We start from the raw sequence: 26,027 nt of genomic DNA on the forward strand, positions 1-26,027 counted from the left end.
CGGATTTCCGGCCGCGGAGGGCTCTGGGTAAAACAAAAACAAAACGTGTACGCAAAATGTGCGTAGCCGCCACCATTTGCATTCCTTATTTTTCTTCGTCTTAGTCTACATAAATATTGACGTAGACTAAGACGAAGAAAAATAAGGAACGCAAATGGCGGCGGCCGTAGCCGCCGCCATTTGCGTACGCATTTTGTTTTTTTAACTCAGACGTGATAGGCTACGTAAGTCTTTATGTAGCCTATCACGTCTATGGGGGGGGAAAAAAGACACAGACTGCAAATGGCAGCGGCGGCTGGTCAGAAGACCAGCCGCCGCCACCACCAAAGCTGCTGCTGGAGCCTCCACCGTCCAAAACATCCGCCCCAGGTAAGTCTTGTCCTGGGGGGGATCCGTGGGGGGTGTGGCAGGCCGTTCCATGATGGATTTCGGGGGGCCAAATGCACTGGCATTCGGCCCCACCGAGATCCGTCGCGGAATTCTCTGACATCCCTACCATGGGGTCATCCCATGATGCTGATTGGTGGGAGATCCAGGACAGATAGAAGGAAGGACTTCTCCACACAGCGCAGAGTCAAACTATGGAATTCGCTACCACAAGACATAGTGATGGCCGCTTATTTGGATGGCTTTAAAAGGGGGTTAGACAAATTCCTGAAGGAGAAGGCTATCCATGGTCACTAGTCCTGATGCCTACATCCTCCCTCCAGTATCAGAGGCAGGTTGCCTGTGTACACCAGTTGCTGTGGAACCTGGGCAGGAGGGTGCTGTTGCGCTCCTATCCTGCTTGTGGGTTTCCCATGGACAGCTGGTTGGCCACTCTGTGAACAGAATGCTGGACTAGATGGACCCTTGGTCTGGTCCAGCAGGGCTCTTATGTTCTTTCGTGCTTGCATTCATTTTCTGTTCTGCAATTTGGGTGTGGGGACAGCCTCTGCCACTAGTGTAGCCCTAGTTGGTCCTTCTCCCTCTTTCCCACCCTGCTTCCGAGATTCCCCTAGGCGTTGCCCACTCTTTCAAGCCTGCCTTTGCAGCCATGAGGACCAGGAACTGTGACACACTGAGAATTCTTCCCATCAGGATGTGGGCCTGTGCATCTGCAAAAATGGGTCAATGCATTTCTTATTTAGCAGCAGTAAGAAGACAGCAGGGGACACAGCCACAGGACCAACAAGAATTTGGAAAAGAGAGCAGTGTTGGCCCATGGGATGGCACGGTTCTGGAAGTTTCTCTTCAGAGAATAAGTAGCTGCTAAGAGGGGCTGCGGATCCTACGGGAAGCCCCACCGATCAAATGGTCAAATCGCTTGTGCTCTCAGCTGATGCCGTTTTGTGTAGCATCCAGAGGTCGCTCTCATGTGCTAGCAGAGATCCATAGAATATAGAATCATAGAATAGTAGGGTTGGAAGGGGGCCTACAAGACCATTGAGTCCAACCCCCTGCTCAGTGCAGGAATCCAGTCACTTGGGAGCCTTACGTTAATTATTTTACCTATTTTAGGGGCATGTTTGGGAACTAGAATCCAGCTCAGAAGCTTGAATTTTGGCAACCCTCTCCTTCTCTGTTGTTGTTGTTGTTGTTGTTACCACCACCACCATGACCATGCCTATACCACCCAATGGCCAAAGCTCTCTGGTCGGTTCACAGCAATTCAACAAAAAATACAAACAACAACATTACATAACTATGATAAAACATAGTCTAAAAAATTTTAATGTACAAAATTTAAAACAATTTCACAGCTAAAAATAGTTTCAGTAAGAGACCTGTTTAAGACAGCTGACATAAGTTCTCCATTATATGCCATTAAATGCCTGGGAGTACACCAACATTAGACCAATGTTCCATAACTTGGCACCCTCCAGATGTGTTGAACTGCAGCTCCCATCATCCCCAGCCAGCATGCTGGGGGTGGGTGGGAGCTGCAGTCCAACACCTCTGGAGGGCGCCAGGTTGTGGAAGGCTGTGCTAGTCCTTCTGTTCTGAGACTCCTGTTGAATCAGAATTGCTCATTGTTCTGCTTCCTCTCCCTTTTTAAATCTCTTTCCTCTCCCCAGGTGACATCGATCCTTGGCACGTGCTAAGTGTCCTCCAGAACCAGTCGCTTGCCGAGCTGGCCATTCTAATCCGTGGCACGGCCCACTGTGCTGACATGTTGCCATCCAGACCCTCCGACCCCTCGCCCCTTGTCCAGGCCCGACAGGTGAGAACGGGGAAGGAGGGCCGACCAGAAGGGTTTGGAGCTGGAGGCAACAGGGGAAAGAATTAGGGTAGATTACAGAAGGCCCTTCTTTGGGACGCCCCATTTCCCAGTGCCCAGTTAACGTCTTGGTCTGTTTACTCTGGCATTTGATCCCTGGCTTCGCTCTTGTTGCTTGTCTGTAGCATCTGGTATTCGGGGGCTTACCGCCTCTGAACATGGAGGTTGTATTTATTCGGCATAGCTCAGTAAATAAGCCACATACCCACTACTCTTTCATTTTAGCAGTTTCAAAACCAGAGCAATTATGAGAGGAAATGGTAAACACTGCCAGAAATTCCTTGGGAATATTTTAAGAACCTTTTGTAGCTGAAGCCTTCAAGCAGGATTGTCGCATGCACACCCACCCACACTCGGGACCAGTCCAGCGGGCTGGATGATGCCAGGGGTGCGTGGGGCGGCAGGGCTCTGCCCCAGAGCCCTTCCTCTGACATCCTCTGCCCATGCCCCGTCTATTTTCCCATTCTCACTGCTTCTCTGCATGAAGGAAGTGACTCAGCCAGCGCTTGGGGGAAATGCTCTGCCAAGGTGGCCAGCCAATTAGGTTGATGAGCGGCATATGAAGGGATGGGGCTCTGCTGGTGCTTGGAGGAAACGCTCTGCCAAGCACCAGCTCAGTTGGTGCCTCCTTTGTGTGCCACTCACCATTCCGATTGGATTCCATTCCGCACAACGGGAGTTGTCCAGTGCTTGGAGGAGCGCCTTGGTCCAAGCGCCAGCTGAGTCGGGTACCTCCTTTGCACGCTGTCCAGATTGGGGCAGTGAGTGGTGCATGTAGGGAAGGGACTCGGTTGAGTGAAAGGGAGGGTGGGTGAGGAGGACGTTTGTGGAGGAGGGCAAGGGGAAGGCCCACGGAGGTTCTTCGGCGGGCTGGATTGGGAACCTCCACAGGCCAAGGGCCAGAGGTTCCCTGCTACTGCCCTAAATTATTTGGGACTAGGTTATCTGAATGACCACCTGCACCTATGAGCATGCCTGAGCTTTAACATCAGCATCTGAAGCCCTGCTGTCTGCTTCACTGCTGAGAGCCTTGAGGTTAGGGAATACCAGGGACAGGGCCTTCTCTGGGGTGGCCACATCTCTTTGGAATGCCCTCCTCCAGGTAGTGTGCACGGGCCCCTCTTTGTTGGCCTTTTAGGAGGGGTTTAAAGATTTGATTTATTCCAGTTTGGATGTGGTTAGTTTTGGGGTACTGTGCTTTTAAGTGAAGCGTATCCGCTGTGGCTTTCTTCGCTATTTTAATGGCCTACGGATTGAATATTGTTTGTTGTTTCCTGGCTTATTTACTCTGTATTTTAAAGTAGGCTCTAAGCTGCTTTGTGAGTGTTTTTACCCTGAAAAGCAGGCTAGGAATCTATTAAATCAATGATGACTAAAAGTGTCCCAGGGCATGATCTTTGGGCAGATGGTACAGAGGCATTGCTGAAGCTACGTAGGTTTGGGTCTCATCAGTACCTGAATGGGAGGCACCTACAAACCCCGTGAACATCCTCTTTGAGTTCCATGATGGAAGGAAGATGGGAAGTAATTGGGCCCAGTAAGTAAAAACCAATAGTAAAGACAGTCTTCAAATCATGTAACATAAATGAGGGGAATGGTCTGTTAAGGAGGGTTTAGGCAGCAGTTTAACAGTGTGCTGACCAAGGGAATACCTCTGGTAACTGCGGCAAACTATGTGGCCAACCCTGCTTTTCTTCCTGCCTCTCCACAGCAAATCTCCACCCAGGTTGGCAAGTGGCTGGAATTAGCAAGAGAGATGCATCAAAACAGCTGAGTGTCCAAATCGGACAAACATTTCATTGGTCTGTACTACTGGAGCCTCTCATTGGAAAAACCTGCTTGGATCCACCGTCACAAAAGATCTTTCCGTCACTCTTCTGCTACAATCATTGTCCTTCTTAATTTTTGTACACTTTACTTTCCAAATACAGGGATTTTTTATTTATGCAGCTGATTCATCCTTGTTGCTACTGTGATGCTCAAGTCTCTGAAGCCAGATATACTTGTGGAAGGTGGGTGGGGTAGGAATAGGTTTGTCACTTCTTCTTTTTTTAAAGTAGCCTTGCTCCTCTGCTGTTAACTCCAGTCTGACTTTAGAAATGTGGATGGTGAGGCTTTCCTCTTCACTTTTCCTGTGTCAGTCTGTGTGTCAAAGACACTGTAGCAAGGCCAGTACAAAAAAGTTGACAATTAAAGGCAGGAAGACATTTGTGGAGGTCTTGAGCAACCTTCCCCTTTGGAGGGTTGCTGGAAGCAACAGAAAATATCTAATTTAAGCAGAGGTTAAATGCAGAACTAAAGTCTAATCATGGCTGCACAGACAAAGGGAGGTTTTGTTGCAATAATCTAGGGCTGTCCTATTGTCTCTGGATTGTGAGGATGGGGTTATGTAGATCAAGAATTTGGCAATCCCTCCTTACACTCCAGTTCTAGATTGTTCTTGGAAGTAAGGGCAGGTTCACACATGCATGTTGAGCACTCCGTGACTGGAGTTTCAACCAGATAATGATTTGCATGTGTGAATGAGTAATAATGGGTTAAGGATGGATGCTGCTTCCCCATTTTTAGATGGTCAGTTCAAACGCTGCTGCAGAGTGCAGGTGCGTAGTTGCGCTGATCTCTCGTGCGTGGTGGCCTTGCTCATCTGCAAGGAGCTCCTCCTTAGAGAAGCTTTCCATCTCCTGGTGTACCTCCTTCAGGTCCTGGATCTCCAACGCAAGGGTGTAGAGCTGACTGAAAAGCGCCTGGTCAGCCAGGCGCAATCTCAGCTGCATGGCGAAGAAAATAATTGTGTTCATTACTTATCAATTTCTGCAGTGCTTTACCAGGTAACGTAAGCAAAACAGACAGGTCTCTACCCGGAGAATCCTGCAACCTACATTTGAACAATACGTGTGGGTAACAAGGGTTGAACAAGAATGGAAGGGTCCGAAAGTGCACACATGTGGGTATATAGACTTGGTCTTCATCTCAGTTGGGATGGCACAGGTGAGTAATTTTTAGAGAGCAGGAGACCTTTGGGCAGGCTCTGGGTGATACAGCTGCTGGAGCAAAGGCCACAAGCCTCAGTACATCAGGGGATCAAGGCCAGAGGAGAGGTGGTGGAAGAAGCCACAATGACGTAACCACTTAGGAACATAGGAAGCCTGATACTGAGTCAGATCCTTGGTCCACCTAGCCCAGTATTGCTGACACTGGCCAGCAGCGGCTCTCCAGAGTTTCAGGCAGGAGTTTTCCCAGCCCTACCTGGAGATGCCGGGGATTGAACCCAGGACTTTCTGTGTGCAGAGTGGGTGCTCTACCACTGAGCCACAGCCCCTGTCTGCGGCTGCTTTGTTTATACTGTTGTTTACTGCATAAGCTTTGCATCTAGTAACATTTATTACTACTGTGACTTATGTATATGCATCTGGTAATATAATACACACACACACACTTCTCTGTAGCTCAGGGGTAGGCAACTCGTTGCCCCCCAGATTTTTTGGGACAACAACTTCTATAATCCCCAACCATTGGCCATGCTGGCTGGGGTTGATGGGAGCTGTAGTCCAAAACATCTGGACTGCACCAGGTTGCCTACCCCTACTGTAGAAAATAAGATCTCCTAAGGCCTCTCCTGCCACCCCCAGTCCTTTTATGATGCCGAGGGACTCACCAATTGGCCATGCACCCAGGTAATCTTGTCTTGGAGGCTGGAGCAGCTCCCCTCAAGCGGTTTGACCACTTCCTGCTCTTCCTTCCCAGGTAGAGGAGACGAAGACAAGCTGAGCTTCCTAAATGCTTTAGGCAAGGCAGGCAGCCCTTTGAAGGGAGGGTCCTCTTCATCATTGGACCAGGGCCAGGCATCCATTGGGAGATACTCTGCTCCTGGTTCAAGACTGTCCCTAGAAATGAAGAGAGTCTGGTTAGTTTGCTCCTCCTGGCTCCAAGGGGGAAACCACGCAGGGCCTTCTAGCAGGCATCTTATATCATGGAACAAGCCCACATCAACTTCCTAAGGATTTAGGGAAGCCACACGAATTTCCACGTAGCAATTTTGTTATGTGTGGAGTGGGCATTAGTAGTGCTGTAGTTAAGGCCCTCCACTGCTCTCTGGTACACATACAGTCCTTGGAGCTTTTTGGTGTGGGGATGTGGGTCTCCATCCTTGATGAGAGATTCAGCCGTTCCTGGACATGTTTCGTGAAGGAGCTGTTAATGAAGGAACTAGGGAAGGACCCACCCAGGGTGACTGTTAGAAGGCAGAATTCTGACAACCCCCAACAGGATTGGCCAACAGAAACCCTGACTGGGATTGGCTGCCCCCAATTCTAAGTACTGTGTAGACCAGAGCTCCCCAGTGTGGCACACATGGGGACCTCCAACGGCGCCCACAATGCTCTCCACTCCCTGCCCCCTTCAAAAAAAATTCTTTTAAAATAAAAACCTTGGAAAATGTTAGGATAGTCTTCTTTCTCTACCTTTCTAATCTCTAGCTTGGCTCTTTCTGTCCCCTCCACCCCTTTGTCTTGCTGTTTCCTCTCTCTCCCACCCTCTAGCTTCATTATTTCTCTCCCCCGCCCACATCTTTAGCTCACATTGACTAGCCAGGTCCCCATGGCAGCCATTATGTGACTCGCCACATCCGTTTTGTGGTGGCGCCCACAGCAGCTTCTCAAATTCCCAAACGTGCCCTCAGCTCCAAAAAGGTTGGGGACCCCTGGTGTAGCCAGTTGAGATGGAAATGTCACCTCCATGAGAAGTCTTTTCCTGTAATTTGTGGGCCTTATAGGCTTCATTTTTTGTTTGCTGTTACGTTCCCACCTGTCTCAAGTCTCGGCTGTTTGGTGTGTCCAGCATTTGCTGCATTCAAGCTGTATATGAATTCCCAGCTTTCAATATTCCCATCATCCTTAATGAAGGGAATTAGGGGTGCTTGTAGTTAATTCATCTATTTATCCCATACAGAATAAAAACATTTAAAAACATAGATCCACTTACCTCAAGGGCTTCTAAAGAAGTAGTCTCCACAACACGGCACCAGGTTTAACTGTGCAAACCTCTGCCTGGATTTCTGAGCTGGGAAAGCAGACAAAGGAACTGTATATGTTGCCATTGCATCGTTGTCAAGTAACAGAGGGCGTTACAGTTCATACACCAGGCGTGTCTAGCCTATCAACATTGGAGTTCTTTTCCCTTTAGGGCGCAATCCTATGCATGTTTAGACAGAGAAAAGACCTACAACTCCCAGAATTCCCCAGCCAGGATCTCTGTCTAAACTTGCATAGGATTGTGCCCTTTATTATTATGAAAATCAAATTTATTGGCAGGTGCCACTGTCCAATCTTTTAGAGCACCGTGGTGTGAGCCAAGATGTAGTATATGCTGTCAGACTGGATTTCAGAAATAGCATTTTTTTAAGATCTTCAGTGCAGGGCAGGGCTGGCCCAAAGCATTTTCCTGCCTCAGGCAAAGCAGCAGATGGTGCTTCCCCACAAGTCAAGGAGCCTGGTATCCAAAGCTCGACCCAAAAAGAAGAGAGACATCTCAGGATGCGAGAACAAAGATTTTGTTTATGGAAAGCCCAATGCGTTTTAGCCTCTTTTTATTTTCAGATGTTCTTCAGGAGGTTATAAAAACATTTGCAGAAATTCTTACAACAAAATATCTCCTGCTGTAATTCACTGGGAACTTGGAGATATTTTGTTAAACGAATTTCTGCAGACGTTTCTATAACCCCGTGAAGAAGGCCTGAAAATGAAAAGAGGCCAAAACGTGTTAGGCTTTCCATAGATAAAACCTTTGTTCTAGCAGCCTGAGACCTTTCTGTCCTTTTGGGGTCAACCTGGGATGCTTACCTGCATTTGCACCACTGCCTTGTTGTGGCGAAGGGGCTTGCGTAACTCAGTGAAGCCATAAGCTATGCTGTGCAGGACCACCCAAAATGGACAGGTCACGGTGGAGAGTTCTGACAAAATGTGGGCCACTGGAGAAGGAAATGGCAACCCACTCCAGTATTCTTGCCAAGAAAACCCCATGGAACGTATCACAAGGCTAAAAGAGATGACGCCGGAAGATGAGCCCCTCAGGGCGGAAGGTGTCCAATATACTACTGGGGAAGAGCAGAGGGAATTTCCAAGTAGCGCCAGAAAGAGTGAAGCGGCTGGGCCAAAGCCGAAAGGGCACTCAGCTGTGGATGTGTCTGGTGGTGAAAAGAAAGTCCGATGCTGTAAAGAACAATATTGTTTAGGAACCTGGAATGTAAGATCAATGAATCAAGGTAAGCTGGAGGTGGTCAAACATGAGATGGCAAGATTGAACATCGACATCTGGGGAATCAGCAAACTAAAATGGACAAACATGGGCGAATTTAATTCAGGTGACCATTATATCTACTACTGTGGGCAAGAATCCCTCAGAAGAAATGGAGTAGCACTCATAGTCAACAAAAGGGTGGGAAAAGCAGTACTGGGGTACAATCTCAAAAACGATAGAATGATCTCGGTACGAATCCAAGGCAAACCATTCAACATCACAGTAATTCAAGTCTATGCCCCAACCACTGATGCCGAAGAAGCTGAGGTTGATCGGTTCTATGAAGACCTACAACACCTTCTAGAACTAACCCCCCAAAAAGATGTCCTCTTCGTCATAGGGGATTGGAATGCTAAAGTAGGAAGTCAAGAAATCACTGGGATAACAGGCAAGCATGGCCTTGGTGTATAAAAGGAAGCAGGACAAAGGCTAACAGTTTTGCGAAGAGAACACGCTGATCATAGCAAACACGCTTTTCCAACAGCACAAGAGACGACTCTACACATGGACATCACCAGATGGTCAATATCGAAATCAGATTATGTACTTTGCAGCCAAAGATGGAGAAGCTCTATACAGTCAGTAAAAACAAGACCTGGAGCTGACTGTGGCTCAGATCATGAGCTGCTTCTTGCAAAATTTCGGCTTAAATTGAAGAACGTAGGGAAAACCACTAAACCATTCAGGTATGACCTAAATCATATGCCTTGTGAAGATACAGTGGAGGTGACGAATAGATTTAAAGGATTAGACCTGATAGAGTGCCTGAGGAACTATGGATGGAGGTCCGTAACATTGTTCAGGAGGCAGCAACGAAATCCATCCCAAAGAAAAAGAAATGCAAGAAAGTAAAGTGGCTGTCCGATGAGGCTTTAAAAGTAGCTGAGGAAAGAAGGGAAGCGAAAAGCAAGGGAGAAAGGGGAAGATATATCCAACTGAATGCAGAGTTCCAGAGAACAGCAAGGAGAGACAAGAAGGCCTTCTTAAATGAACAATGCAAAGAAATCGAGGAAAACAACAGAATGGGAAAGACTAGAGATCTTTTCAAGAAAATCGGAGATCTCAAGGGAACGTTTTGTGCAAAGACGGGCATGATAAAGGACAAAGAAGGCAGGGACCTAACAGAAGCAGATGAGATTAAGAAGAGGTGGAAAGAATACACAGAAGAACTATACAGGAAAGATCTGAATGTCCCTGATAGCTATGAGAGTGTGGTCACTGAACTTGAGCCAGACATCCTCGAGAGTGAAGTCAAGTGGGCCTTAGGAAGCATTGCTAACAACAAAGCTAGCAGAGATGACAGTATTCCAGCTGAGCTATTTAAAATCCTAAAGGATGATGCTGTTAAAGTGCTGCACTCAATATGCCAACAAATTTGGAACACTCAACAGCAGCCACAAGACTGGAAAAGGTCAGTTTACATTCCAATTTCAAAGAAGGGCAATGCCAAAGAGTGTTCAAACTACTGCACAATTGCGCTCATTTCACATGCCAGCAAGGTTATGCTCAAAATCCTACAAGCTAGGCTTCAGCAGTATGCGAACCGAGAACTACCGGAAGTACAAGCTGGGTTTCGAAGAGGCAGAGGAACTAGAGATCAAATCGCCAACTTTCGCTGGATCATGGAGAAAGCAAGAGAATTCCAGAAAAACGTCTATTTCTGCTTCATTGACTACGCTAAAGCCTTTGATTGTGTGGATCACAACAAACTGTGGCAAATTCTTAAAGAGATGGGAGTACCAGACCACCTTACCTGTCTCCTGAGTAACCTGTATGAGGGTCAAGAAGCAACAGTAAGAACCAGACATGGAACAACCGATTGGTTCAAAATTGGGAAAGGAGTATGACAAGGCTGTATATTATCGCCCTGCTTATTTAATTTATATGTAGAGTACATCATGAGAAACGCCAGGTTGGATGAATCACAGGTCGGAATTAAGACTGCCAGGAGAATTTTCAACAACCTCAGATACGCAGACAATACCACCCTAATGGCAGAAAGCCAAGAGGATCTAAAGAGCCTCTTGTTGAGGGTGAAAGTGGAGAGTGCAAAAGCTGGTTTGAAACTCAACATTAAAAAAAACTCAGATCATGGCATCTGGCCCCATCACTTCCTGGCATATAGAAGGGGAAGAAATGGAAGCAGTGACAGATTTTATTTTCTTGGGCTCCCAGATCACCACAGACGGTGACTGTAGCCATGAAATTAAAAGACGCTTGCTCCTTGGGAGGAAAGCCATGGCAAACCTAGACAGCATAGTAAGAAGCAGAGACATCACCTTGCCGACAAAGGTTCGTATAATCAAAGCTATGGTTTTCCCAGTAGCAATGTATGGCTGTGAGAGCTGGACTATAAGGAAGGCTGAGCACCGAAGAATGGATGCTTTCGAACTGTGGTGCTGGAGAAGACTCTTACAAGTCCCCTGGACTGCAAGGAGGTCAAATCAGTCAATCCTAAAGGAAAACAACCCTGAGTGCTCATTGGAAGGACAGATACTGAAGCTGAAGCTCAAATATTTTGCCACCTAATGCGAAGAGAAAAGTCACTGGAAAAGACCCTGATGCTGGGAAGGACTGAAGGCAAAAGGAGAAGGGGATGGCAGAGGATGAGATGGCTAGATAGCATCACCGATGCAATGAATATGAACTTGAGCACACTCCGGGAGACAGCGGAGGACAGGAAGGCCTGTCGTGCTCTGGTCCATGGGGTCACGAAGAGTCGGACACGACTTAACGACTGAACAATAGCAACAACTCAAAGCTAGCCACATTATTTTGATACATGAGGGAGAAAATCCCACAAACAAACATCCTTGGCAATAAAAACACAATTACAACAAAGTCAATATTTGCTGTCTTTTCATAACACCCAAAAGCTGCTGCCTGAGGCGGCGGCTTCACTCTACCTAACGGCAGGGCTGGCCATAGTGCAGGAATAGTCAAAATGGGCTGGGGTATTAAAATCTAGATGCATTCCTCCACGTTATGCAGGGGTGGGCAACTTCAGGCCCATGGGCCAAATTCGATCCTCCTGGGGGTTTCAAACTGGCCCTCCAGGGTTCCCCAGATCCCATTCACCCAACAACCAGTTGGTGGTTTTAAAGGTTTCTGGCAGTAAGAGCTTTAGGGTGCAATTCTATTGATTGTGCTCTCATGGCTCAGAGGTTTCTGAACTTGGAGGCTTCCGAGGTTCCTATACCCTGCCGGATGAAGCCAGCAGGGCGGGAGGAGCAGCCAAGGCGATCATCACCTCCCTGTCCTCCATCTTTGGTTATTCCTGCTAGACTGCCTTTTCAGCCCATCTAAGCGAGGGTGCTTTGGAGGGGGAGAAGAGTCTGGAGGAAGCTCAGGGTATCTTGTATCCTGGCCTCTCCAGTCTCCGCCCCACCCACCAGAACACCCCCTTCCCTCCTCCTCCTCCTCCAAGGTCACTTTTTTTGACCTTGGAGGGCAGTTCTTTTCACACTGACTGTGAAGGGGTGGGGCACAAAAATCTCCAACTCCTTTTTCCAAAGTCAGAGTGCTGTCTCTGACCTTGGAAGGATTTTTCCGAGGAATCCTATGGTCCCTGGGACACTTTCCTCTCTCCAGCTACTATATGGCGGGGGGGGGGGTTGTATCTTGGCCCACCCCCTTTTGCCCTGCCTACCACTTGAATGCAGCTCCCGAAAGCTGAGAACGTCTCCAAAACTGAATTTGCTCTCTGGTTGAAAGAGGTTCCCCACCCCTGAAGTAATTCTTCACAGAATCTCCTACCTGGACGATTTCCATTGCAAGTGTCCAGGGTTAGCAAAAATGGGGACACCCCCCGCTGCCCCAGCTAATCAGGATCTCCTACCTGAACTGATGGGCCACTATCCCTGGTCACTCTAAGAATATCAAAACTTGAGGACAGGTGCATTTCTCCCCCCTTCCCCCCTTTTTTTCTCTTTCTTTTTGCCAGAAGGGTGAGCAGATGCTACAAGAGGTAAGGGTTCCTGTAGCTCTATAGTCTCGAAGAAGAGGGAATTTCCAAGATGTGTAGTTTGTCACGCAAGAATGAGAAAAGCTGCATTGGCTGACATTTCCTCTTGTGCACAGTTATGAAAGTTCCATGAGCCTTAATTAGGCGTCTCCCCTTGTACATACCTATTTGGGGGCTGCTTGGCTGGACTACCTAATTTTGAATATTTGGTCAGTTACTGGCCCACTCCTTCAGGCTTGATGCTGGCTGTATTACACTATAGATGTAAGCCCTAAGGCGTATTCTACAAATGTATATCAGTTTGATAGCAGTTTAACTGTCCTGCGTCTCAGTGGGTACTGGGAAGTATAGTTTAAGAAGGGTGATGGGAATTTGCTTTAGGAACCTCCAGTCCCCATCATTAAGTGATATTTTGGGTTCTTTGAAGTATAGGTAGAAGAGAGTTTTAGCACTAATTAAAATATAGATTTTAAAAAAAGAAATTGGGTGATAATATGGCACCCACTGCAAAGGTTATAGTGAATATATGCTGACCTATGATAAAATCCACCTGTCCAATACATCACTGTGAACGTTAAATCCCATCTCTTTAAAAGATGCAAAAGTAGCACAAAGGCCAAGTACATCTGTGTAGATTGCATTATTCTTCCATACGTCAGGTTTCCTGCACTTTTGGGGTGCTTCCAGACAAGGTTTTTCTCTTGCAAACACCCTGCCTCAAACATGGAATTTACATGGGGGTCCAGACATCGCCACATGCTGTTTGTTACCCCACCGCCCCATGTTTTCCACCCCTTCTCCTGTCTTTTTTCTTTCCACAAAAATCTCTTAAGGAGGGAAAGGTAGAAGAGATCCATGATGACTTTTGATTGCTAGTGCTAGGAGCCCTCCATTTGGAAGCAGCCTGAGAAAAAATGGAAGAACTATGGGGAAAATACAGGATGACAATGACTGGATGATGGCATTGTGTGGATGCCTCATAAAAAGTGAGTTAACGAAGTATGGCAATTCCATGCTAACTGCCCTAGTTATACAGTTGTGCCTTCTCTCCAGGTGACCCTTGGATTCTAAGCACCCTTTTCAAACTATAATTCTGAGTTTTCATTTAGGGGGAAATTAAACAGTTAAAAATAAGCTTGTCGAGTAGGATTACTTGCTGTTGTCGTACAGGGCTATTTATTTGCCTGCTACAGGGCTTGTTGTTACAACCTGTTCCATCAGAACTTACCTTCCAAGCCTCAATTCCGCAAAGTCTTGCCCCTGTCCTAGTGTGATTTGACAGAGCTCTTCATGGTTGGTTGTCAAAGTATCTTTACGGTGGGATGGCAGAAGAGGCCGTTAAGGTCAACAGGAAGCAGCCAGGATGCAAAGAGCAGGGGGAAAGGCTTGTGCGTCTGTAGAAAGGACGTGGATGGACACAGGCCTATCTGTGGATGCGAAAGGAATACAGACGTGGAAGCTCCCTCACTTTCGCCAGAAGATGGAAGGGGAATCAGTTGGGTATTACACCTGAGCAGGTAAACCCAAGCAGCCACCTGCTACTCCAAAGCCTCCCAAACTCCTTCCTCAACTGGTCCAGGGAACCTTCAAAACTGCTGTCTTGCTTGTATTCCACAGCAAATGCCTCTGAAAGGCTTGGAAGAAACACGCCCAGCTCCGAGGCTGCCAGCTGGCCTGTCAGTTCAAAGTTCAGACGTGGAGCAGGTGACAGAGTCCTCACACATCCACCCACCCGCCCTTGTTTCCTCTTTCTGCCCCAGAGAGAACCGAAAGTCCCACCAGGGCACAGGGCAGCGGGAGGGCAGAACACTCCCCCATCATACAAGAATATGGGTGGGGACACCCCATGTGATGGGCTGGCAGCAGGTCCAGCAGTGTGAAAAGGAAGTAATTCATCCCCCTACAGTCCATGTAATTATCTGAAAGGAATGCCCAGCCACAGGAGGTGCTGATGCTGCTGGCTTAAGCAGAGGGTGTTTTGTTTCGTTTTGAAAGGGTTAGGCAAATTCATAGAGGGCAAGGCTGCCAGTGGCTGTTAGTCATTACAAGCTGTGACAGGTTGCTAGCTAATTCTACCAGACAAGCAGGACCTGCAACAAAATGTTGCAGTATGGAATGCTGCTGTTCAGTGTTCTGGTCAGACATGCCTTCTTTCAGGATACTCTATACCCTCCAGGGCCGGCTCTACCATACAGCAGGGCTCTTATGAGTTGGTCTGGAGGCCAAGGGATGATTAATAATCCTGGGAGAAAATGAGACCGATAGGACAGCAGCTGGTCAAGGAAACCACACTGGCTAAAATAATATTTCCTGGTGCTGTCCGGAGGGACCAGAACTTAATTGTGTGTTTTTGTGTGTGAGCATGTGCTGAATGCCTTTCCCTTGTGAGTGACACTGGCTTATACATCTCCCCAAAAGATACAGTGCCTCTGCCCATGTGCAAAGTGTCTCCAATAGGATCCCTCTTTAAAAGCAATAATTATAAAGACAGTGCCGTTGAAAATTTGCAGAAAACCCCAGGACGCTATCCCTTATTTAAATAATAACTACCTTACAGAAATTAGGAAAATAAATGCCAAATCTGCTTAGAAATTGTTATCCAGACTTTAAATCCTCCTGTGGTCAAAAGGCCAAAATGTTGGCTAAGCCAGGAAAACTCAGTCTAGTTGGCAGCCAGCTAAAAAGTTGAGTCTCAGGTTGGTAGCCAGCCTAAAAGTTTAGGGGGTGGCACCAAAGAAGTAAGAGGGGGGGACAGTTCAGCTAGTTTGCAGGCCTTTAAAGATAAAATTGTAAGCTGATGTTTCATTACTTGTTTGCAAAAAAAACTTTAGGGGGGCAGAGAAAATTTGGGGGGGCTCCCCACCCCCAGGCCTGGAAAGCCTGCAAATGTTCTCACCTGGCCACATGAATTTTCCAAAATTAAAAACACTACATACTGGGGGGCTTCCTTGTTTTCGCATCATCTAATAGTAACGGATCCCTTTGCGCATTTCTTGCCTGCATTCTGAACGCGAGGCAACCCTGATTCTAAGTAAGGGCAAGATATGGTTTGACTGAGGCTTCATTTGCTGCAGCTGAGCATGGTCACAATTTAGGGCGCATGCGTAGTAACGTCGGGTCAGGCACGTTGAAGAGGTTCCGGTCCTACCTTTAAGCTGATGTCCCAGATATCACATGACTTGTCCAAGATGGCTGCGCCCATTTTCGTAAGTGAGCTGCTGGAGTACCGTGTTGGTGGTGGGGGAGGACTCGAGTGTTCCACTAGTGGCGCTGGAAGAGGGAAGCATTTATTTTCACACGGCCAGTATGGAGAAGGAAACGTGGTTTTGGTTTTTTTTGCAACCTGAAAAGTAAATACAATTTTCAGGTGGGGGAAATTGACTTTTTGTAACCTTATCTGTGCCCCGGTAGCTACGGCTGCCGACGCTTCCTCTGGCCTGACTCTCACTCCATTAACATTAGCCTGGCATACAGGAATCAAACAGTTGATGCTTCCTCCCACTGTTGCATTTCCATGCCACTTGTTTGAATTCTCTCTCTTTGGCCTTTACCGGTAGTAAATCACACAGAAATGTAGGCGGTGAAGCTTCGCCTGGCATGGAGAGATGCAGTGGTTGAAGGATGCTTCACCAGCTGAATGTCTGTATTTCAGGTTGCTGTTAAAAGGCAGAGCTAGTAGGGAAAAAATGCAAATAACATCCTGTGTATCTTCTAAAGGAGATACAGACCAATTATTCAGAGACTGAAGGCATTCTTATTTGTTCAAGCATTTGGACTCTGATATAAAGTTGTTTAGGTAAGGTGCTAGTGATCTATTGTGATTTCAAGGAGTTATACTCTCTTTAGATTGTTTGATGGTTGTTTTGGTGTTTGTGCTGTTACTTGCTCTGTGTTCCAGAATTGGAGTTTTGAAGACACAGGGGCTGTGCATTCCAGATTCATTTTTCTTAAATATTCTAAGTAGAGATAGGGAGGTTGGGGGAGCTTCAGTCATGTTCACTGTGCAACTGGGAATGCTAACCAGTTGGTGGCGCTATAAACTCAGAAGAACATGCTAATGCATTTGCTCTACAATTATCCTATATATCTCTTATATAACTTTATGACAGACATCATGATTTGCATCAAAATGGCAAATGCAATTATGTGTAAGTAACTGTAAAGTGACACACATTGTGGCAAAACATCCTAACTTCACATACACACTGATGGGGTCTGAGCTAGCAGTGACTGACCAGGAAAGGGATCTTGAGTTGCAGTGGATAGCTCAATGAAAATGCTGACCCAGTGTGTGGCTGCTGTAAAAAAAAAAAAAAAAGCAAATTCCATGTTGAGGATCATTAGGAAACGAATCTAAAGTAAACCTGCCAGTATTATAATGCCTTTATACAAATGTGTGGTGCGGCCAGCCCTGGAATACTGTGCCCAGCTCTGGTCCCCACACCTCAAAAAGGATATTGTAGAGTTGGAAAAGATACAGAAATGGGTAACCAAAATGGTCAAGGAGCTGGGGCAACTACACTATGAGGAAAGCTTACAATGTTTGAGGCTCTTTAGCTTAGAAAAAGGGTGAGTAATGGGAGACGTGACAGAAGTGTATAAAATTATGCATGGTGTGGAGAAAGTGGATAGGGAGATGTTTTTCTCCCTCTCCCATAATACTAGAATCCCTGGTCATCCTATGAAACTGAATGGTGGGAGATTCAGGACTGATAAAAGGGAGTACTTTCTCACACCGTGCATAGTTAAATTATGGAATTTGCTACCACAAATGTAGTGATGGCCACCAATTTGGATGACTTTAAAGGGGGGTTAGACAAATTCGTGGAGGATGAGGCTAGCAACGACTGCTAGTCATGATGGCTACATATTAACTCCAGTACTGGAGGCAGGATGCTCTTGTATATCAGTTTTGGGGTGCATAAGCAGGAGGACGCTATTACACAGCTTGTGGCTTTCCATTGGGGCATCTGGTTGGCCACTGTGTAAAAGATAACTCTCGACCTGCTGTGCATTGTTTCCTGTGACCTAAGGAACAATATTGTGCTTGCTTAGCTAGTTTGCTTTTGGGAAGAGGATGTAGCAAACCTTACTGCAGCACCTGAGGGCAACTTGCGAACAGGGCTTTCTTTTCACACTCTCTGTGTGATTTGGTTAGATTCTATCAGATGGGCAGTCTGGGAAGAAATGTGGTTTGTACATGTTTTTCCCTGTTCTGCCTGAGAGGAGATAATCCCTTGTGAAGGCAGCTCTTTGGCACCTTAGATCTAGGGTTAAACAGGATTGCCAACTTCTTGCTAGCCTCTGCTTCTGACAAAGGCTTGGTCTGCAGATGGGAATACTTCATGTTGGGCTTCCCCCCACCCCCCTGGCCAGTTGGCAATCAAAGCAGAAGATCTGAAACTCCATACTGAATCTAGTAATACCTTGGACTCATCAGGTGGTCCGCCTTCCTCTGCTTCAGTTCCCTTTCTATAAAATAAGAATAGTAGGCAAGGGAAGGAGGAGAAAATGAGAGGAATACTGATCTAAATAGATTAGATAGCAGTAGTAGTATTAGATATGTGAAATTTTGTTAAGCCCAAAAGAGTAAAAAAGGGTCCCTTCCAGAATGGCTTACCGTCTATTAGACGCAAGAAAAAGGTGGAACTTCACATTGGTAATCATCATACGTGCTAGTTCTTTGCAATAGATCTTGGAATGGATTGAAAAGTGCAGAAAGCAGGGAGAAAGAACAATATTATTCCACAGTAAATTTACAAGCATTGCTCTGGATCGAGAGTAGCGAGAGCCAGGAGAGTAGCGAGAGCAGCCCCCCTCTGAGAGCTGCCCGCTCGCAAGAGTGGAGCTGATAGCAGTTTGTCCCAGGTTTATGCTGTAAAGCAACCTTCCCCAATGTTGGCTGGGGGTGATGGGAGTTGTAGTCCAACATATATGGCGGGCACCAGGCCGGAGAAGGCTGCCCAAAAAGGTAAGAATGAGAATATGCAGGAGCAGAAAAACTAGGTGGGTGCTGCAGACTGGGTTGAAAGTGGCTCCTAGCTCTGGGAAGTTAGCTGAGATTTGGCTTAGAAGATCAGGTTGTTAAGATGGAAAACAGAGATATACTGTGACTGAGGAAACTCAGGGTGCAATCCTATGCATGTTTAGACAGAAAGTCCTACAATTCCCAGCTGGCTGGGGAATGCTGGGAGTTGTAGGGCTTTTTCTGTCTAAACATGCATAGGATTGCACCCTCAGTAGCTTTCCCTTAATAAAATCTGTCTTCCTGCCCAAATAAATCCCTCTCTCCCCACCGGTTTATTCTTTCCCTAGCTCCGGCGCAGCAGAAGTTTCATCTCGTTGCTGTATGCCAGCCGTTGGTACAGTAGCAATTCAACTGGCCACACCACTGACCCTTCAAAAGGCAGGATCCTCCAATATCTCTGTGACCGTTTCTATGACATTGAAACCTTTGTAGAGATGGCCCATAAACTAAAGAACTGGAATGCACAAAGAAAAAACAGGTATATGCACCGGGGTAGGTGGGGTGCTCAGCCAAGTTTCTAGACCTTGTTTTGGCCGAGAAAATGGTCTCCTGTGGCATCATGGTTAACTTCCAGACTTGCATTCTGTTATATTTCATTAATTTTTGTGCTTCCCTTCTCCTTTTAGTACTTTAAAAATGTTTTAAAGTTGTATACTTCCGTTCTTTAAACTGAAAGCCACCCTATCCATTTTGGCAGATTGAAAGCTGGGGTATAAATCTCGTAAATTAAAGTGAGTTTCCAATCTCCTCAGAGTAGCTTTTGACTATATTTGTCCAACTCCATCCTCAGGTACAGTATTGAGGCATATCGGCACTATGGACACGAAGGCGCAGCTGTTGTCTTTGCCCTGAATCTGAAGGGAGGTGTTAGGTATGTAATATACACTCTGGACAGCATGTTTCATTGTCGGAGGGACGTGAAGATCTTCTCGGAGAACTTTGGTCACCTGAGTTTCCCTCATCGCTTTTTCTTTGATGCTCTTTTCTATCACCTTCATAGCCCAAGGCTATGACATACAGCAAAACGGGTGGACAGCTTGTGCTGCTACTTTTGATTACGGACTGTTCTTTTGTTGATCCCAATAGCTCGTGTCTTTAAGGGTGCAATCCTATGCGTGTTTAGGCAAAAAAAAGTCCTACAACTCCCAGCATTCCCTAGCGAGACATCCATGGGACTGTGCCCTTAACTGCCCTGAGATCTGTCTTCAGCACTTTGGGAAAGCAGGATAACAATATTTCAAATAAATATAGTCAGGTTACGAAGAACAACCACAGTCAGATTCTGTACCAGAAAAAGATGGGTTCTGCAACCTGAATAAATGATGCTAATGAGCAAAAGTTTTACATACCCCCACGTAACCACAACCAATCTTTGCTTCACATCTTTGGCTTAAGCTATGCCATGAAGCACAATTTACATTGCTGGAGCTGAATAACACTAACACTTATTTTGTTTTAGGTGCCAGGGCCAAAAGGAATGGCAGCGCGAGAGCATCAGAAGTTGGAAAAACAGCCCGGATCTCCTTGAATCCCAAGAGATCCTAGTGGAGGCAATGGATGTCAGTGGCTCTGTCATCAACTATGACGGTCTGAATAACCTGGGTGAGAAGAGAACTGGGTCTAGTTAGGCTGGTAATGATTATAGATAACTTCTGAGTGGCTTTCAAGATGCAAGAGATCTGTAGTCCTTACAATAGGGGTAGGCAACTGGAGGCCCTGGGTTTAAGTTTGGACTCCAGCATTTCCCCAGAGTTCTTGAATTATGGAAGGAAAGATAAAGGGACCCTTCATGAAAGCCACAAGCCCCTCAACTCCCCCTGCCCCTGCCATGTTAGCTAAATTACACCTGCCATAACCTTTCAAAAAGAAGAGCTAAGGGGGTTATCACAAAAAGCAAGGCTGCTGGGAGGCCCTCTGCCCCGCTGCACTTTCACATCTGGCCCCAGCATAGTCCCTGACTTCAAGTGCGCCCCCCCTTCTTAGGCACCTCTGCTAGTCTTTCTAATGGGAGTGAAGGCACAAGGCGTGCGTGCGCATGCACACCCACGTGCACGTCGTGCACCCCTCGGTGTGAACAGTAACAGAACTTGTCCTCTCATGTACCTCAGGGAAACACGACAAAGGGTGGGCTGTGCATGGGAAGAACTCTGTTGCGAGTCACTCTGGCTGGGGTGGAGTTAGAGCCCTTACTGGTGCCCTGAGTGGCGTGGCTGGGCTGGCCTAGAATAGCCTCTCTTGCAGTTTACGACAAGGGAAGAAGGGATCATGCAGCCCTTTAGATCACCTCACGTCTTGACTTGCACTGAGTCAGACCAAGGGTCCACCTAGCCCAGGGTTGTCATCGCTGACAGGCAGAGGCTCTCCGGGGTTTCAGGCAGGAGAGTTTCAAGCAGGAGGGCTCCTGCCCAACTGGGAGATGCCCAGGATTGGACCTGGGACCTTTTGTATGCAAAGCAGGGGCTCCATCCCTGAGCTGTGGCCCCTCCCAGTAGGAGTGAGTTGTGGGTGGAGCTAACAGTCGCTGGTCTTTTAGCACTTCCTCCATTCCAAAGACGGCCCCTGGGTTTCTTGTGTGTGTTTGTTTAGTTTCAGGACCTGACAGCCATCATGTAAGGTGGATCGGCTTTATTTTCCTCATATTCCAGGTGGAGGACTGGAGGGGGGTGGGGGGCTCGCCTAAGAGAAGGCTGGTATGTCCTCTGTGCTTGGGGGAAGGGGAGAACAAAGGAGGAGAACAGTTATAATTCTGCACCCAGACTATCCCAAGTTCTGTAAGGTAAAAGTGCAATTCTACCACCTTGATGATTTATCTGCAAATTGGGCAGATTTCCAAAAGATTTATCTGCAGAACTCTGGTTTTGCTGGTGGTACAAAAGGATGAGGATCTACGCAGAGTGCTGAAGCCCCACCAGTCAGTGGGAAACTTGTTCAGCCCCTGCTCTGGCTTCTGGGATTTCAACAGGCATTGCCTCCACCCTTTTAAACCTGTATTTACAACCATGAGGGCTAGAAACTTGCTGTCATCTTTTTTACTTTTTTAGAGGAAAGGGAGATAGAAAAGACCTGGGATTCTGTACCCAATGCCAGAGTTTGCAGATTTCCCCCCACAAAATTAAGACATATTCTCCAGTGCATTCTTACTTACCTGGGAGTAAGTTCTATTGAATATAGTGGAACTTAACTTCTGAGTAAATGTGCATAGGATTGCTTTGGCATTCACGCTAGTGCGTTTATGGCTAAGGGGAGATCTGAACCAGGGCTTCCTGGCTCATAGCTCCTCTTTCTCCCTCTTACGTTACGCCAGCCCTGGGAGCTGTGATTTTGTCTGAAGATTGGGGGGAGGGGTGCACACGCACACCAGTGATCAGATGCAGAGCACTTTGCTTTCACCTATAGAAAATAACCATTTTGGGGTCTCTTGAACAGATGCATTCCTTACCACCATCATTGATAGGATGCGAGATCTGCTCTAACGGGGAAGAAATGAACCCAATTTTGTGGCCTGTGCAAACTACGCAAATTAAATCTATTTGCATATATTTGACTGTTATGTGCACTTCTAGCTATAGAGAGGGTGGCAAAGTTTTGAAATTTTAGCAACAAGTACATGTCTGCCAGGACCACATTGCATGCTGCCGTGCATTTGTGGATGGGGTCTCAGCCTGTTTCCAACCTCTTCCTCTTCTCCTCCCCCACTCCCCTAGTTAATCTGAAAGCACTGAAGCATCTGGACCTCAGCAGGTGCCCCAACATTGATGACTGGAGCCTGAACCGGTTGCATGTCTTTGCGGACACTCTGCAGGAACTTTCGCTAGCCAGCTGCCCCCAGGTCACCGAGAGGGGGCTTGCTTGTCTCCACCAGCTCGAGTGAGTGCAGCCAGCTGGGGTGTGTCTGTGTGCGTGCGTTTCCCTGTGTGCCACTTTAATCCTTTTGCCGGTGTTAACCCATTTTTCTGAGGTTCAGGAAAGAAGAGCTGAAAAGCTTGCAAGGAAGCAGCAAGTCCCTTAGATCATACTGGTTATGCTACCTTACTCAACCTGGGTCCCTCCTGGTGGGCTGGACCACAACTCCCATCTAGGGATGCTGGAGAAATTTGAGACAGACTAAAATGAGCTCGGATTTCTAAGAATCTGACCTGCAGAATCTGCTGCGGAGCGACCCCCTCAGGCCACGTGGAGTCCATGGACTTTCAGATGATTTTTTAACTTTCCCGAGTAAATTTGTAGAAAAATACGTAAATTTCTGCTGAGGAAATGTTGACTGGAATGGGGGAAAATATGCTAAATGATAGGTACTAAGGTAAATTTTGTAAATATTTACGTAAATACTTACGTAATTATTTGCGTATTTTTCTGCATGATGAAAAAATAACATTCACATCTGTCTGTGGGTGGATGATGGAGCAAAAGGCACCTGACAATCTGTGAAACACAGACAGAGTAGATTTTACGCAGTCTGCACATCCCTACTCCCAGCATGCCTGCTGGCTGGGGCATGCTGGGAGTCGTTGGTCCAATACAACTGGAAGGCACCAGGTTGGATAAAGCTGACGGTTATGTAATGTTCTCCTAAGCTGCTCGGGTCTTCTGCCCTTGATCTCAACCAAGCCGGTAGAAAGGTAAGCCAAGTGCCTCCTACAGAAGCTATGAGTCAGGCCAAGGCAGCAGGGAAACAGGGTGAGGCTTGGGCTATGGGGCATCCCCCTTGCCTGATAAACACGAGTCAGGGCTCACATCACTGGGCGTGACGTTTGTGGAGGAGCCGTTCCGTCCCTCCCCGGTGTGACGGCATTGCCAGTTTTCCGAAGGGGAAATTCCCTTTGGAAGTTTTGTTGGTAACTCAAGGAGGCCCAGTGATGCTGAATGACAAGAGGTTCTGGACTGAGAAAAGGAAGCATGTCTTCACACAGCCTGACACTGGCTTATGGAGCTCACTGCCACTAGTTGGGGGATGCTGGGAGTTGTAGGATTTTTTTCTGTGTAAACCTGCATAGGATTGCACCCTAAGTCTATCAAGAGCTAGTTAAATCAAACCTCCATGTTTAGAGGCAGCGTATCTCAAGAGTTCTTCCTCATTCTCTATTTTAGTACGGCACCATAAACAAAATAGCCTCAGAAATAAGTGTATATGTCTATGCAGCTCCACAGGTTAAAATTGGGGCTAATTAAAAAAAACCCTTAGTCAATTGATCAAACCTGCATGAGTTTGCCAATGAGAAAAAATAAGCATTTCTAAAAGAAAATAGTATACTTGTGTGGAGATGGTGATCCAAATGCATGTAATCACAGGTGTCATTTTATACATTCCTACTTCTACAATTGCGTTGGCCATCGGCAGTTTTTATCAGGATTTTAAAACACTTATTTTTAATGTTTTAAAACCTACACAATTGGGGCACTGTTTTAGTTGATCAAAATGTTTTTAATCGATTGCTGTAACAGATTGACTTACATATTACAGCCCTAAGTAAACTTGGCTCCTTTTTCATTAATCTGCTAAACATTTAGCTAATTGCGCTGCCAAATAAAAGCTTACAACTCTCTTGAAATCTGTGTTGCTCTATTTGTTTTGCTCATTAAGAATAAGCAGGATGCAGGGGAAATTGCCTTATTAACTCTTCCTCCGCTGCCCTTGCAGGAATCTAAAGCGCTTGGATGTCTCTGACCTCCCCTCTGTTCCCAACAAAGCATTAATCCGGATCCTGTTGGAGGAGATGTTGCCCCAATGTGAGATTGTGGGGATGGACATTGAAAATGAGCTGGACCACCACTTTGAATCTGATGCACATCGAGGTGAAACAGAGGGGCCTCAGGGGACTGCCCCCAACCAGAAAACTGGCAAAATTTCCATCTGAGGGGCCGGGCAACGTTTTAGGGACCTTCACCTGCTGACTGTGGTGTTCTCCAAATCTCTGTACTCCTTCTTTGCATCCACTTGACACAGCAAGGGACATATTGTCATTTTTAAAGTATGCCTAAGCTTCTGTTAGCTCACTTTCCTTACGGTTGGCATCATAACAAATTAAACCTCCATATTCAAAAGCAGAATACCTCTGAGCTCTTTGCCATTAGGGTCTGGTTTTTTATTTTGCTAACCCACCAGAACCAAAATAGCCTGTAGGGAAAAACAAGTGAGCCCCTAACCTGCCAGCCCACCAATGGTAATCAATAACAGGTTTAGCCAATTTACTTGGTTATTATCAAAAACCCAGAATTGTGTTTGAGTTCCAGGCATCAAAGGTTCTTTCGTTCTCTAAACCAGAGGAAAGAGCAGTAAGTGGGGAGGGACGTCTTTTCAGATTTGACCATAAAAGTAGCCCGGCTGGATAAGACCCACAATCCACCTAATCCAACATCCTGTTTCCAAGAAGCTAGATGCAGCACCATCACCCCCTGCCCTGAGAAGCTCACAAGCAGGGCATAAAGCCAGTGGTCCCCCCACAACCAATCATCTCTCAACATCTGGGACTTAGAGGTATACTGCCTCTGAATTTGGAGATTCCATTTAGCCATTGTGGCTCCTAGATGGCATTAGAAACGGAGCCGACACTGCTCTTTAGAATGCAGTGTGGCTACACAGATTGTCTTCAGCTGTTCAGTAACAATGAAAATGGCCTCGTTGCCATTACTCTAACGTTTGTGCAGTTAGCTCTGGGCTTGGAGGATCACTTGCCAGGAATTAGCAAGATCAAACCCTGTCACGATTTGTGCAACAAAACAACCAACAACATGGAACTTTGTTTCCTGGTTGCCCTTTTGCGTAACGTCTACATAGAATTGCTGCTGGTCCAGCTTATCCTGATTAGATTTGCTTGTTGCTTTCAGAGTGCCTGCAGATCTATTATGTACACCTCCATATTGCAGAGGCACCACCCCTTTTTCGCCCGCTACCGAGTTCCACGCTTTTACGGCATGTCTGCCCCTTGTTGATGGTTCTCTGTTTTGGAGCCCCAGATGTAGAGCACCTGAGCTGCACGTCTGCAGGCTGTTGACAAAAACACTGCCATTTTTTGCAAGTAAGAACAAGCCTTGCGGTAGCTGAGACCTGCGGGATTTGCACACTCACAGAAGCAGCCAGTTGTTTCAGAGGGGGAATTCTTTGGCTAAATGCCTCTGTGGCTTGATGCCGAATGGAACTTGATATAAATAATTTAAAGAAGGCTTTCTCTGCTCCTTTGTTGAAAGAATACTTGGATAAAAAAAATACTGAGTTGCTAATTTAGTGTCAAAGCCAAACACTAAAAGCATCCATAAACGTAGTCTCTAATCTTGTAAAAGCACTTGGAAAAGTGTGAGTGGGGTAGGGGGATATTAATATCCTACAATTGAAGGGTGGTTTAGTGGATGGTGTTTGACTCAGCCTGAGGGGTTCTGGGATTGAATCCCTGCTCAGCCCAAATGCTGATTAGGGCCAATTATGGTCTCTCAGCCTACTCTACCTTGCAGGGTTGTTGAGAGAATAAAATGGAGCTCTTTGGGTT

The 26,027-nt window shown here is 46.6% G+C and overlaps 3 protein-coding genes across 5 annotated transcripts in view; 2 read left to right on the top strand and 1 right to left on the bottom strand.

Annotated features, from left to right (window-relative positions):
- LOC146337591 (thymus-specific serine protease-like) overlaps nucleotides 1-4,205 on the top strand; it is a 28,775-nt gene extending 24,570 nt beyond the window's left edge. The window contains exons 11-12 of one of the 2 annotated variants that reach the window (XM_084814944.1): nucleotides 2,058-2,203; nucleotides 3,972-4,205. In XM_084814944.1, the coding sequence (XP_084671070.1) occupies nucleotides 2,058-2,203; nucleotides 3,972-4,034 (209 nt within the window). In that variant the 3' untranslated portion in view covers nucleotides 4,035-4,205. Of the gene's footprint in view, nucleotides 1-2,057; nucleotides 2,360-3,971 lie in introns of those variants that run through there. The other variant, XM_084814943.1, reaches the window with a different exon arrangement.
- Nucleotides 1,679-14,353, bottom strand: LOC146337592 (uncharacterized). Of its 2 annotated transcripts, XR_014785010.1 has the most exons (5): nucleotides 13,747-14,146; nucleotides 7,241-7,318; nucleotides 5,916-6,144; nucleotides 4,552-5,028; nucleotides 1,680-1,881 (listed from the first exon to the last, which is right to left on the bottom strand). XR_014785010.1 is itself a non-coding variant. In XM_084814945.1 (4 exons), the coding sequence occupies exons 3-4, from the start codon at nucleotides 6,108-6,110 to the stop codon at nucleotides 4,825-4,827; spliced, it is 399 nt and encodes a 132-aa protein (XP_084671071.1). In that variant the 5' UTR covers nucleotides 6,111-6,144; nucleotides 7,241-7,318; nucleotides 13,747-14,353; the 3' UTR covers nucleotides 1,679-4,824. The 2 variants fall into 2 exon arrangements, 1 of the variants encoding a protein (XP_084671071.1); XM_084814945.1 differs by having other exon boundaries at nucleotides 1,679-5,028; nucleotides 13,747-14,353.
- A 1,330-nt stretch (nucleotides 14,354-15,683) lies between these two features.
- DMAC2 (distal membrane arm assembly component 2) lies at nucleotides 15,684-26,027 on the top strand. Its single transcript, XM_084814946.1, has 6 exons — nucleotides 15,684-15,724; nucleotides 18,834-19,024; nucleotides 19,337-19,417; nucleotides 20,006-20,148; nucleotides 22,251-22,413; nucleotides 24,185-26,027. The coding sequence occupies exons 1-6, from the start codon at nucleotides 15,707-15,709 to the stop codon at nucleotides 24,399-24,401; spliced, it is 813 nt and encodes a 270-aa protein (XP_084671072.1). The 5' UTR covers nucleotides 15,684-15,706; the 3' UTR covers nucleotides 24,402-26,027.

This window comes from Heloderma suspectum, chromosome 10 (assembly GCF_057233095.1).
Source record: "Heloderma suspectum isolate Gila_16-S chromosome 10, 16-S_ref, whole genome shotgun sequence".
Classification (NCBI taxonomy): domain Eukaryota; kingdom Metazoa; phylum Chordata; class Lepidosauria; order Squamata; family Helodermatidae; genus Heloderma; species Heloderma suspectum.